This window comes from Berghia stephanieae, chromosome 3 (genome assembly GCF_034508935.2).
Source record: "Berghia stephanieae isolate SIO BIC M18660-M18661 chromosome 3, UCSD_Bste_1.3, whole genome shotgun sequence".
Classification (NCBI taxonomy): domain Eukaryota; kingdom Metazoa; phylum Mollusca; class Gastropoda; order Nudibranchia; family Aeolidiidae; genus Berghia; species Berghia stephanieae.
In genome coordinates this window covers 30171165-30186515 of record NC_088362.1, presented here as the reverse complement: position 1 = coordinate 30186515, position 15351 = coordinate 30171165, and the positions used below count along the sequence as shown (strand labels likewise).

General features: G+C 36.4%; 1 protein-coding gene across 3 annotated transcripts in view; it reads right to left on the bottom strand.

Annotated features, from left to right (window-relative positions):
- Positions 1–15351, bottom strand: part of LOC144967512 (uncharacterized) — a 62605-nt gene that overhangs the window by 32947 nt on the left and 14307 nt on the right. Inside the window, exons 2-3 of one of the 3 annotated variants that reach the window (XM_078904884.1) lie at positions 15213–15351; positions 10060–10234 (exon numbers count right to left, since the gene is read on the bottom strand). The exon at positions 15213–15351 is cut by the window's right edge and continues 291 nt beyond it. In XM_078904884.1, coding sequence (XP_078761010.1) covers positions 10060–10234; positions 15213–15243 — 206 coding nt within the window. In that variant the 5' untranslated portion in view covers positions 15244–15351. Of the gene's footprint in view, positions 1–1902; positions 2094–10059; positions 10235–15212 lie in introns of those variants that run through there. The other 2 variants (XM_078904885.1, XM_078904886.1) reach the window with 2 other exon arrangements.

The following is a 15351-nucleotide window of genomic DNA, read 5'->3' as shown; positions in this document are numbered from 1 at the left end:
AGGCATTTGAGATGTGGATGTGGATGAAGAATGTTGAGGATATCATGGACAGACAAGAATACGAACGAGGAAGTGTTGGAGAAGGTGAGCAAGGGAAAAATGTTGATGGATACCATCAGAAAGAGGCAGTTACGGTTTCTGGGACATGTGTGGAGAAGAGACGGAATAGAAAAGTTGGTAACATCTGGGATGATCGAAGGAAATCTCTTTCGAGAGCTAGAGGAAGACAAAGAATGATTTATTTAAATAACCTAAGAATGGCAAAAATGATTTTAAAAGCAACACAGATTTCATACGCACCGCAGATAGTCGTGATTCGTGGAGACAGCTGACCGGCAACGTGTTCAAGACGAATACAAGCCACGATGGATGATGATGATGATTATATTATTTATTTTTGTTTATTGCTTTTTAAAGTCTACAGCTCCGAGCAGCTTAGTATCATTTTGACATGTATAATGACGGGACGGTTAAGCTGGTGAACACAAGTGGTGAAACGAATGTTTGTGGAACTAAAAATAGAAACAAAAATCGTCTCTGATCATTTCTGCTTCATATTTGATTTATGGAAACAAATTACTAACTGAATACTAGAGACAGACTGTCACACTCGAAGTAACACACACACACACACACACACACACACACACACACACACACACGTTCACGGCAAGCGTCCATAGAGACAGCGCAGCCGTATTCATTCCTTCATTGTACGGCTATGTGGTCTAGTGGTATGACACTTGCATTCGAATCGGAAGGTCCTGGGTTCGACCCTCGCTCGGCGCATGGTTGAGTCCTTTGAGACGGCTCTTAACGTACAATCTCTCACCGTACTCAGGTGTAAAATGAGTACCTGGCCGTTAACAGCATTGTCTCAGGCGTCATGTCCCCTCCTAAATGTTACGTGTTGCTGTTGGCCAGGGACTCCTTGTAAAGCGCTTTGAGCACGTTAAGTGGATATTGCTCTATATAAAAGCTCATTTTTTAAAAAATCATTCATTCGCTTTACTTAATCTAGTTCAAGTCAACGTATCACGGGATTGAGGCCTTATGGCACATAATTTATAACCCGACCTCGCCCATTAGCAGATCTCTCTCTCCTTTCTCTCTCTCTCTCTCTCTCTCTCTCTCTCTCTCTCTCTCTCACACACACACACACACACACACACACACAAATACATTCGCGCGCACAGCACGTCGTATCGAATTTCACCATGTTTACTTAAAGCTTCAATAATGAGCAGGTAAAGACAATTAAAAAGATCAAATTTCCCCAAAGCTTTTATGCCATAATTTAGCTGCAGTTTACAATGTTGACAGGTCGGTTGTCACCTGTAAGGGGGAAATTCATGCGAGAATGATTTTTTTATTTCGCACATTTTCAAGATCCTTTTACGTTCGAACATGACATGCCAAATAAATTATTGTTCTGCCGTCCTGAAGTTTTAATTGTTGTTTATTGTTTTTGAATTTTGAATTGTGTATTGTTTTTGGCTGAAGAAGGATTTTAAGCCCGAAACGTTCCATGTTTGGTTTTCTGTTATTTTTCGAAGCTGTTATATAATTCATTTTTGTTCAATGATTTTTACAGTCCCCAGCTTCTAACAGTTTGTGGGCGGGGGGGGGGGGGGGGGATGGCAGCGTCTTTGCTTCGTACCCGAAAGAAGTTCGATCACCCGTCGCTACGTTGTGTGGCCTTGAGCAAGTCACCTCGTCTAAACTCAATTTGCGGCGCTGCACTGCGGCTGACGCCTGGGTTATTCCAGTCCTCCCTTATATCGACCCTAGAGATAAATTTCTCCTATGGGATGAATAAAGGGAATTTTATTTTATTTTTATTTATTTTATTTTTATTGATTTATAATAATTCGGGGCGATTAACTATTTCTTTTTCCTTACCCGTCTCGGACTCGAACCAGCCAAGAACCCTGACATCCTGGTACAGCGTGGCCGAGTGTTAGCGTGTTGCACCTTTCAAACTCAATAAACGGATCCCAGTACATCGTAATACTAATAAAAAGAATGCAGTTGACGTCACTCAGCTCTTTATATTTTAATTATTGGCTCCAGACCGCCAGTTTGGGTTATTAGTTTTCACTGAATCCTCTCAATAAGTCAATAAATATTAAATGTTACATATACTTGTATCTGGCAGGATTGATTTGGCGAGCAGAATTGGTGAGTAATTTACATAAACGCATCACATCAATCGTAAAGAGCACTATGAAGAATTGGTGAGTATTTTACAAAAACGTATACCATCAGACTTAAAATTCCAATGAAGAATTGGTGAGTATTTTATATAAATGCATCACATCAGACGTAAAGAGCACTATGAAGTAAAGAAATTGAATAATTATATTTACTGTAACACATAAGGCAAGCAGGCACTGGTGTAAGATTGAGGTCTGAAAAGGTGTGTTTGAAACAGAGGTAAAAAAAAGCAAGATACAATGCAAGAAAGAAAAATACAAGAAAAAACAAGCATCCCAAAATATCAGTCGAACCTGACTGAGGATTCGAACCTCAGACCCCTGGAGCCTCTGTGGTGTAATGGTAGCACTTCTGACCGGTAATCAGAAGGTCCGAGAATCCATCCCCAGTCGGGGTCGACTGATTTTTTGGGATGTTTTTGTTTTTTATTTCTTGTATTTTTCTTTCTTGCTTTGTCTGGCACCTTTCATTCAAACTTGTTTAGGTCTTTATTTTACACCGGTGCCTGCTCCTTAATTTCTTAATTTAAGAAAAAGCAGGAAATGTTTTTTAAAAAAATACAAGAAAAATTAACATCCAAAAATCATCAGTAAGCCTCACGCAAGTGGAGGCAGGGTGAATTTTTGGGTATTTCTTTTTTACTTGTAACTGTTTTGTTTTTTTTAAACAGCCCTGTATCACACTTTAATAAAACTTAAATCCACCTTTAACAACAACATTTTACTGAAACAAAATATCGCTGGCACTGCACTTTTATAAACACTAAACCTAAACTATTCCATTGACTCATATCTCAATCGTCCTTAGTGTTTTATTCATCATGTTTTGTTGATGAAGGGGTAACCCGAAATGTCCACAGTATATGTCTTCGTCTAATAATTTGATGCTTACATTTCAATACTTATCGTTATTTAACTCTCTCCTAACCAGCCATTTTCAGGATTTTCCCCAAAACTTCACACCCAACTAACACAAAAATATATTTTTTATCACTCAAACATGATAACAGTAAGTTCTTGCGATACATAATTTCTTTAGCAAAACATGCTCTACAACACACTGTTCATTTTCTTTAATTTTATAATGTACAAAAGAATAAGAAAAACATTGGTTGTATCGTAACGAATGTGACGATTTTCCTGTAGTTGATATGGAGAGGTTTAACAACATTTACTATAACAAAATATCGCTGGTACTGCACTTTTATATTTAAAAAAAAAACTAAACTGTACAGTAAACATCTAGATAATTAAAGTAGAATATTGCTTTTGTAACGCCTTGATAAACTAAACTCTAAAGAATATCTAATAAACATAAGATTTCACTGTGACCACAAACGTATAAAACGAAGTTGCAATCTTAACAACGTTATTGATTAAACACCAAAACAAGATTCTGTCATAGAAAGTGTTGGAAAACCCCACTTATGATTTCATTGCTCGTTTAATTAATAATAATATGAAAACTCGGAACAAAATGAATTGGATCAGATTTGAGACCCCCCTTCACGAAAGATTGCTTCAACTTGACAACTCAATCTTACAGAATAGTTTCCAATACCTATACAATTTTTATTATAAGTGATTATGAAGAATGATAGGCTATGTCAGACACTGACAAAAAGTCTTAAACTTTTTTTTCACAGGGATTTTTTTTTTGTTTTTTTTACTTTCGCATTTGTTTTGAAAATATTAAGTGTTTCTTTGTATATCTAGTGGGTTTTTTAAATGTTTATATCTATTTCAAAAGTACAAATGTTAACTCCCTCCTTACCGACCATATTCCGGATTTTCCCAAAATGCCATACCCACATAACATTAAAATAGATGTTTAAAATGAATGAAAAGCTTACTTTACATAATTTTGTTGAGCTATACAAGCTCTACAGAACATCGTTAAGTTCTATAACAAATACAAACATATTTCTACAAATTTTGGGATATACAAAAAGAAATCTGATGATACCAATGCTGGTGGCATCGTAACGAATGTGACGATTTTCCCATAGTAGGTACAGAGAGAGTTACTGCATTTTGTTATTTAGATAGATACGCCTTTTCGTGACGAACTCCCAGCTCTGAATAGAATGTGTGTCATCCGCCATTCATGAACGTTACTTACTGTCTCCAACTCTAAAATATTTGGCTTTATAAAACCAGTTAACTCCCAAACTCTGGAAAAACACGTATTAAAAACTTTTATCCAGAAAACTCGTCTTTCAAATATCGATCGTTTTAAAGGACCCGCATCTTGGCAAAAGCTCTCAAGCCTTCGAAGTCTTCCTTTATCCCAAGTTTCAGAGTTTTTGTTTTTTTCCAAGATGAGAGTCATTTAAATCGACCGATATTTGAAGGACGAGTTTTCTGGCTAAATTTTTAATATGAGTTTTTTTCCAGAATATGGGCAGTCAACTGGTTTAATAATAATTGCTATTATACGAAGGGTCATTTAGCTCGATAAATAAGAGATCATTACCCGTGTAATATTATATTATATCAACGGGGGCTGAGGATTAACTGGCTCTATCTCCACTTTTGGAATATTTTGAGTTATCGCATGCATTACAATCAGATTTTAATGGGCTTTTTCTGACAAAAAAACATGACTCAAATTGGGAAATTAGCTCAAGAGTTAGATACAAAACAATGGCTGAAGTTTATTTAATATACATTTCTTAACAAAAAAATAAATTTTTAATCAATTTTTCTTAATAATTTGAAGAACTGTGGAACCAATTATTATTCAGCCCACGTATTTCTCCAATTCAATATTTGTATTTGAGGATTAGAGTTGTGTAGATTAAGGATTAATCTCAAGTGTTTAAGAAATGGATTTAGTTCAGTGTTAACTCGTAAACCTCCAATCATGAATAGGGAATATTTTTAACCAGTTAAATGCCGTACTCTTCTGGAAAGACGGGAATTTTGTTTTAAAATTTGGCCAGAAAACTCGTCCTTCAAATAAATATCGACTGAAAGATCGATTTAAATGACCTTCACCTCGCGAAGTCCCAGGTTTGATAGTTTTTGCCAAGATGAGGGTTATATAAATCGATCGATACTTGAAGGACGAGTTTCTGGCAATTAAAAAAACCCCAAAAACTTGAGCTTTTATATAGGGCAATAAACACTAAACGTGCTCAAAGCGCTTTACAAGGGGTCCCAGAACAACAGCAACACGTAACATGTAAAACGAAACACGAGCCTGTTTAGCAATATTACATATTTTTCCAACATACACAACGCTGTTAACGACCAGGTACCCATTTTACACCTGAGTAGTGTGAGAGAATATAAAGTAAAGAGCCTTTCCCAAGGACTCAACTATGCGCCGATCGAGGCTCGAACCCAGGACCTTCCGATCTCATAGTGACTGTCATACCACTAGACCACATAGCCGCACAAAAAAATGTTAAATGCTTGTCTTTCTAGATTACGGCAGTGAAGGAGTTAACCCAATGTTTCATCGTAACCCTTCGTTATTGAATTGAAATGCTAGAACTGTCGTTATTTTCATTCAAATCTCCTTTGCAGTCTACCATTCAGAATTTTGTAATTAACTCGTAAAAGTAGTGCCGAGTTACATAAGTCAAAGGTGATAGATACTAGGCTGCTAGAAACTGTGGATTATAAAAAAGTAATAAACAAAAATAAATATAACAGCTTTAAAAAAAAACATAAAAGAACAAAATACCAAAGCACGAAGCGTTTTGGTCTCGAAACCCTTCTTCAGACAATAACAAAAAGGAATGTTCCATGTGGAATAACTGAACCTTCGAGAAGAGAGTGGTTGACGGACACTCAAAACCGGGCAAGAACTAAAGTGGCGACTTTCCAAGGACAGTCGGTGCTGAGAGGACGAGGACGAAGACATTTGACTTGCTCCAGTATATTATATCTATATATAATATATATATATATATATATATATATATTATATATATATATATATATATATATATATATATATATATCCCTCTCTCTCTCTCTCTCTCTCTCTTATATATATATATATATATATATATATATATATATATATATATATATATATATATATATGTATATATATATATATATATATATATATATAATATATAATAATTTTTTTTCTAAAAGTAAGCCTCATTAACCTTATTATTACAACATTCTGAATGACAAGTTGAATATAAAATACAAACAGTCAACGGATTCCATCCACTGTCCTTCATTTACGATGTAACATTGGCTTAAATACATTTCATAAAGACACAAAATCAATCTTAGTCTACAGAACTCTTCAGTTGTGGGGCAGCGTGGCTCAGCGGTACGTTCTTTGCTTCGTACCCGAAATGTACCGAGTTCGATCACCCGCCGCTGGGCTGTGTGGCCTTGATGAGTAAGTCACCTCGCCCGAGTTCAATTTTCGGGATGCACTGCGGCTGACGCCTGGGTTATTCCAGTCTTCCCTTGGAATAGACCCTATTGACAAATTTCCCCAATGGGATACACAAACCGAATTTTATTGTATTTTAAATGCATGTTTTGTTTGATGCAAGCGAAGGTTCACAGCGTAAAACGCGTACCCCTGTGAAGAATAAAGGTATTAAAATTGTCCCAACTATCGGGAGGTTCTGTGGTGTAATGGTAACACGTCTGACCAGTAATCAGAATGTCAAAGGTTCGATCCCCAGTCGAGTTCGACTGATTTTTGGGGGGGATTTTTTTTTCTTGCTTTGTCTCATGCACGTTTCATACACACACTTGGTCAGATCTTTATTTGGATTAAGGATAAGACTGCATTCATTCCAAATCAGTGGACTATTTTTGAAAGTGTGAAAAAAACGCAACAATTTTTTTTTTACCATCTTAGCCTTAAATTGGTTGCATGGCATCTGAGCATTGAGGTGATCGGTTTAAAAGTAATGAACAAAAAGTGAATAAAACAGCTGCTTCAAAAAATGAACAAAATACTAAACACGGAACCCTTCTTCAGCTAACAACAAAAATAATAAAAAGATAAATTCATTACTTTCATTTTGCCTTACCTTGATACGAGACATAAAGATGTGGAGGTAAACAGTTGAATGTAACATGTATTATCCATGATTTCGATAGTACGGTTACTGTCATAAGTCCAACTCGTACAATGGCACGAATAGACATCGACATACAAAAAAAAGCATATATGTATATTATTTTTACAGTGGAACCCACTTATATTGAGAATTTTTTAACAGGAATTATGTTCATGTTCGAAGTTATTATCGATTGACTGTTTGGTGTAATGTTATTTGTTGTTAGTTCCTATGGTTTTTCATTTAAGAAATTCTAAATTGAGAAGAAATAAAACATAATCAGAAGTGTGGCTATGTGGTCTGGTGATATGACATTCGCCTTCAGATCGGAAAGTCAAGTGTTTGAATCCCGCTCTGAGCTGCGCATAGTTGAGTCCTTGAAAAAAAGTCTGTTTACTCACATTCAATTAAGTGTAAAAGGAGTACCTGACCGTTAAAAACGCTGTCCCAGTCTGAAAAAAATGTAGGATCGCCTAACAGTCGTCATGTCCCGCCCTACATGTAAAGTGTTGTTCTTGGCTACGGACCCCTTGCAAAGCGTTTTGGCCACATTTAGTGGATATTATGCTGCATAAAAAATCAAGTTTTTTGGATATTTTTGGGTGGTTTTTAAAAAATTATTTTGTTCTAGCATCTATAGAAAATTCTATTCTACTTCCACAAAATTCAAAAGGCATTTCCATATCAAACAATTGAGCAAATGAAGTTTCTTAACGGGAAATCACTGTAACCTTGAGATTCTTCTTATCGGTACAGATTAGTCAATTACTTTGGCACCAACCATATTACAGGTGTTTAGTTACCGAGATTAACGTACGCTAATCCGGTGGTAAAAGTAGCACAGTGACCATTACTCTGTCGACTCTGAAAAAACCCATATTTAAAAATTTGGCCAGAAAACACGTCCTTCAAATATCGATCCATTTAAATGACCATCGTCTTGGCAAATACTCTCAAACCTGGGACTTCGGCAAAGTCCGGGGTTTGAGAGTTTTTTTGCCAAGACGAGAGTCAATTAAATCGATCGATATTTGAAGGACGAGTTTTCTGTCCATTTTTTAAATATGGGTTTTTCCAGAGTACGACAGTACTGTGGTCGGACAGTTTACATAACCTTTGGTCATATTTATTTACGGCTCGGGTGGTTGTCAAAATGTCATAGAGTCATCAGAGCCTCACGGGGATATGAGTATTACGTAAATCGTTTACATTGTAAATATGTGTATTTTTTTGGGATGAATGTCTTGGTAAAACAAGATTGAATTTATAGCCACAAATATGAAACTTTCGGCTGAATTCTCTTCCTCATTATGGAGAATTTTTAAAAAATTCATGTATATATCCTTCATTAGGGAAATGAAGCCGGAGTTTTCTCCCTGTTTCTATAGCGTGAAACGGACAATAGAAATTGCTTGCTACCCTTTGGATAGGACGCTAGTCTTTCACAAAGTACTTTCCGCCAAATCTAACAGACCCAGCTACCGAAACACTGCTGGGTGGACAGGGGGGGGGGGTGAGGGTAGAAAAAACAAAAAAAAAACAAACAAAACAAAACTAGACTGCACCCGGGATCGACCTCGGTCCCTTTGATTGTGAAGCGAGTGCTCTACCAACTGAGCTATCGGGACCCCTCACACAAATATGAAACTTTGGGTTGATTTCTCTCGCATAATATGGTGGAGAATAAATAACATTTCTTACACTGCAAAAAATCTCAAATTTCGTATTTCCTATCATTGTCTAGTTCTAAACTCACAAGTCTGGGTTCGAATCTTACCGACATAATACCGTTTGGAGACTGTGCCTCACATATTATGATCAGTCGGTTTGTAAATAGATAAAATTCCCTTTATTCATCCCAAAGGTCGAGGTCCCGGGTTTGAGAGATTTTGCCAAGATGAGAGTCATTTTTTAATCGATCGATAATTGACGAGTTTTCTGGCCAAATTTTAAAATATGTGTTTTTCCAGAGTATTAGAGTTCGACAGAGGGGGAAAATGGAGGGCAAACGAGGAAGAGGAAGACCAAGGTCCAGTAATATTTTAGAAGATATCCTAGAATGGACAGATATGAAGGAAAGAGAGTTGTAGGATACCGTCAACAGACGGGAGGCATGGGCAGACATTTATTGTCATCGTAGAGTGCGGGCAGCCAACGTCAAAGAGGACGGCGCAGGATAATACGAAACTAAGTAAGTACCTTAGTCTGGAAAGACACGTATTGAAAAAATTGGTCAGAAAACTCGTCCTTCAAATGTCAATCGATTTAAATGGCCCTCGTCTTGGAAAAAAAAAAAAAACCTCTCAAACCGGAGACTTTAGTTAAGATTTTGCGTAGTCCCCGTATTTAGAAATTTGGCTAGAAAACTGGTCCTTGAAATATCGATTGAATTAAATAACCCTCATCTTGGCATAAAATCGCGAAGTCTTCCTTATGTCCCAGATTTGAGAGATTTTTGCCAAGATGAGGGTCACTTTAATCAATCAATATATGAAGGATAGGTTTTCTGGCCAAATTTTTGTACAAGTCTTCCTAGAACGGGGGGGGGGGGGGGGGGGGGGTTAACAGGATACGAGAAGATAAATATACATACCCTTACAGAGAGAACGTCAACATAGCATTAAGCATGCGTCTCTCTTATAACTGATGAAATTTATCGTTTGGTTAATGAGATGGGTTGCAAAGAATGAACAATAATAAGGAATGCACCCAAGAATAGGATTATCCGCCAAGGAAATTTCCTCCGTTGACGTTCTCTCTGTAAGGGCATCTGATAAATCTACACATACCCGTCAGATATCATGGTTTTGGACCGCCATGACACTGGATCAACAGTCATCACAGTTCTCGGCCGGAATCCTCCCATACAGAAGCTCATTGGCGCATGCGTCATAAAGTTGTCCCTACTTCCGGTGGCATTCTGGTCGCATGCACAAAGCGGCATTGTGTTATCCGCATTAAAAGCTGAAAATGAAAAGATTAAAATAATGAAAGATTGTTGTTATCTTACATACAGAAACAGAAAAGTGATTGGAGAAGGTACGTATGTTGATGACAACAAGAAATGAAGTGAGTAGAGCAGTGTCAGAGAGCAATAGAGAATTTGTGCGGCTATGTGGTCTAGTGGTATAACACACGCTTTCCGACCGGAAGGTCCTGGGTTCGAGCCTCGCTCGGCGCATAGTTGAGCCCTTGGAAATCGCTCTTTACTCACATTCTCTCACCGTACTCATGTGTAAAATGAGTACATTGCCGCTAACAGCGTTGTATCTGTCCGAAAAAAATGTAATATCGCCTAACAGGCAGGCAACATGTACCATCCTAAATGTTAAGTGTTTCTTTTGGCCAGGGATCCCCTGTAAAGCGCCTTGAGCACGTTTAGTGGATATTGCACTATATACTGCCCAATTTATTTTTATTTATTTATTTATCCGTCCTTCTCTCTACCTATCTATTTATAGATCTCCCGCTCTCTCTCTCTCTTTCTCTCTCTCTCTCTCTCTCTCTCTCTCTCTCTCTCTCTCTCTCTATCTCTATCTATCTATCTATCTATCTCTCTTGGTCTCTCTCTATCTATCTATCTATCTATCTATATCTATATATATATATATATATATATATATATATATATATATATATATATATATCTTGCTATCTATCGCTCCCCACCTAAGAGCAGTGACTTGCACACAAACACACAAACAATCTTCCACTCACACTAATGCAACCTACACGGTTGCACGGACAAAATAATCACAAAACAACCTTCTATTTTCCGATCATTACAATCATCAAAGAATGTATGAATCACCTCTCTATAGAATGAGGAGGAAAAGGCGGGTTTGTTTCCCGTATTATCGCAATCCACCATTAATTCTCCCTTCGTCTATTGATTTCATTGAAGACTCTAACTTCGACAAAACACGTATTTCTCATTTTCCCTATTACAAGAGCTGTAACCTAACAATAATTGCCTATTTGGACAATAAAGATGATGATGATGATGATTATTATTATTATTATTATTATTATTATTATTATTATTATTATTATTATTATTATTATTATTATTATTATTATTATTATTATTATTATTATTATTATTATTATTATTATTATTATTATTATTATTATTATTATTATTATTATTGTTATTATTATTATTATTATCATTATTATTAAAACAATGAATTGAGCTTTTATAGAACGCAATATCAACTAAAAGTGCTCAAAGCGCTTTACAAAGGGTCCCTGACCAACAACAACACGTAATATAAAGAACGGCGATAATACAATTTTTTTACGACATAGACAACGCTGTTAACGGCCAGGTACTCATTTCACACCTGAGTACAGTGAGAGAAATTGAGTAAAGAGTCTTTTCCAGGGACTTAACTATGCGCCGAGCGAGGCTTGAACCCAGGACCTTCCAATCCGAAAGCGAGTGTCATACCACTAGACCACAGAGCCGCAAAGAGCCACAAATGTAGGCTTCACTTTTTCCAGATCTTTATCTTATACCAGTGGCTGCTTCTTAATTTATCACTTTGAAAAAGGCAAAACAAAAAAAAAAAAAACGAAAAAAGAGAGCAGGAACTGGTGTAAAATAAATTTTAAATAATCAAGTATGTATTAAGCAGTGATATGCAAAGCAGACTTAAATAGTAATGATGATAATAAAATAATAATAATAATAATAATAATAATAATAATAATAATAATAATATAATAATAATAATAATAAAATAATAATAATATAATAATAATAATAATAATAATATAATAATAATAATAATAATAATAATAAATATATAATAATATAAATATAATGCTGAAACTATATACATCCGAGACATAAGACTAAGCGCTTAACTTACAAATTATTTTGGCTGAAACATACTCATTCGCACACACAAGCACACACCCACACACACACACACACACACACACACACACACACACACACACACACAGCACAACAGGAACCAGACGGCAATCTTGCTTCTCATTATATGATCTACTAAAATCGAAACAGATATGTTTTCAGCGTTTAAAAATAGCCAATGATTCTTTTACACGAATGCTCTTTGGTAACGCATTCCAAACAGAGGGTCCGAAATGAGAAAAGGATCTCATTCCAGCATTTTTGCGTATTCGAGGGACAACTAGTTTGGTGGAATCACTGGCCGAACGTAAGGGGCTTGATACGTAATGCGTCATGCGTCATACGTATGATCTGCTAAACCTCTCTATTCTCATCAATAAAGCGCATAAACGTCAGCCAATATTTCAATTGTTTTTATTACGAATTCCAATTTTCATCATTCAACACACCCTTACATACGAAATACTGCATTGTTGAGAAATATAGGAAAGAAAGAAGTGCTAGACGAAAACAAAGAATATAAATATTACGGTTTCTGTCAGCCAAATTCGGGATCCAATTAATACGACACCCTCCGCCTAGCTGAGAGTCAGAGAGCGCGCGCGCGAGAGAGAGAGAGAGAGAGAGAGAGAGAGAGAGAGACAGAGAGAGACAGAGAGAGGCACACAGAGAGATAGAGAGACACACACAGAGAGAGAGTGAGAGAGAGACAGAGAGAGAGACACACACAGATAGATAGAGAGACAGAGAGAGACACAGAGAGATAGAGAGATAAATAGAGAGAGAGACAGAGAGAGAGACACACACACACACAGATAGATAGAGAGAGACAGAGAGAGACACAGAGAGATAGAGAGATAAATAGAGAGAGAGACACACACACACACACACACACACACACACAGAGATAGATAGAGTGAGACAGAGAGAGAGAGAGAGACAGAGAGATAGAGAGATAAATAGAGAGAGAGTGAGAGAGAGAGAGAGAGAAAGGTCGGCGAGCAGCCGCACTAGCCACTGAGCCATCCAGTGATGTCGTATTCTCCGCTTGTACTTTGTTTTTTCTGAAACACGTTTTGTGACATTGGGTCATATTAGAGACAAGGTTAAGGTCGGGTCATCATAACATATTGAGCGTGACGTCAACATTTTCTAATCAAAATGAACATAAATAGTTTTGTCACGATACAATACAGACTTGATTCATTGACGAGTACTGAATGCACTCACACAGTAATCATCAGCAGGGCACCCCAAATCCGATAATCTATCTTAATATTTTGTACATGTCTTGATTAAAGAGACGCGAATATTGTCTTGTGTGTTTGTGTGTGTGTGGGTGTGTGTGTATGTGTGTGTGTTTTGGTGTGTGTGTGTGGGGGGGAGGGTGTTTGTGTGTGTGTGTGGGAGGGGTGTTTGTGTGATTGTGTGGGTGTGTTTGTGTACGTGTGTAATTCGTTATCAGCCCTTAATTTGCCTTTGCGGCAATCGAGACTATGACATCACCATTCTAACCTTATCACGTTCTATGGCAAATTGCTAATATATAATATTATATTATAATATATTATATATATATTTATATATATATATATATATATATATATATATATATATATATATATATATATATATATAATATATATATTATATATATATATATATATATAAAATATATACTAGTATATATATAAAATTATAATATTCACGATAATATATATATTTTATTCAATACGATATAATATCTCTACAAGATGTTGATGTCAACGAATATCCATTTTGTCGCAAGTGACAAAATTGTGGGGATTAATAATCATGCTCACAGGTAAAAAAACGAACAGTGCCCTGAAGCGGGGCTCGAACCCGGGTCATCCGGATCACAGTGCAATGCCTTAACCACTCGGCCACTTCGCCCCCAATATATATATGTAATCGTAATGCAGAGTATTAAGGGCAAATTGCCTCATTAGACTGTGCTTTGCTTTGTTTAGTTTTGTTAAGTTTTGCTTCGAGTTTAGGGATTTTTTTATGTTTTGATTTTTTATTTGGGGGGGGGGGGTGTGACGGTCTCTTTTTTTTTAAATTTTTTTTTTATTGTGCAAATGGGTGATTCAAAGTCATTTTATGAAGACCGATTTTTAAATTTGTGTTGTCTTAAGTTCATCTTTTGTACCGTTATTTTCTTCTTTTCTTACTTTGGCTTTTTCTGTATTTTTCTTTGTTTATTTTATTGTTTTATTTGTTTTTGTTTTGTTTCGTTTTTTTGTTTTTGTTTGTTTTGTGTGTGTGTGTGTGTGTTTATGAGTGTATGTGCGTTTGTTTGTGTGTGTATGTGAGTGTGTGTGCGCGCCCGATTGATGATGTACATCAGAGATTCCCGTAGCGCTTCGTGTTGATTTGAAGACGTTTTATGCGTTTGAAGAACGATAAAATAGTTGTGTGAATCAAACAACTATCATATAATACAGCTTAAGATATGACGAAATGGAATCTTGATTGTTGAGTGCAATATCCACTAAACGTGCTGAAAGCGTTTTACAAGGGTGTCTGACAAATAGAAACACTTAACATGCTGTATGAGATATGAGTTCTGTTAGGCGATATCACAATTTTTTTCCGACAGAGGCAGCGCTATTAACCGCCAGGTACTCTTTTTACACCTAAGAACCTTGAGGGAATGTGAGTAAAGAGCCTTTTTCAAGGGCTCAATTATGCGCTTATCGGAGCTCGAACCCAGGACCATCCAATCCGAAAGCGAGTGCCATACCACAAGACCACAAATCGGTACGTAATCGAATACCCACCCAATATGTTGTGGTCCTCACAAGACCGAATTGTTGATAATCTCTATTGTTTCTCAACCGCACAGTAATGAGGCATGAATTTCTGCTAGTTTTGTAATGCTGAAAGGGGCAACAACAATTGCTTGTCACCCTTTGGATAAGTAATTGATTTGTCGCGAAGTAATTCGAGCACATTTAGCGGATATTGCGCAGTAAAAAAATGCCCATTTTTTGTTTTGTTTGTTTTTTAATTCAATGAAAATGTCATACTTACGATCCATATGAATATCTAACACATAAGACATTGTGACGTGCTCTAGAATGAATGAAGGTGTTGTAACTCCGATCTTTGTTATAGTTGTTTACACTATAAACGTTTAAGGTTACGCCCTCGAATTACGCCAGAGTCCTGT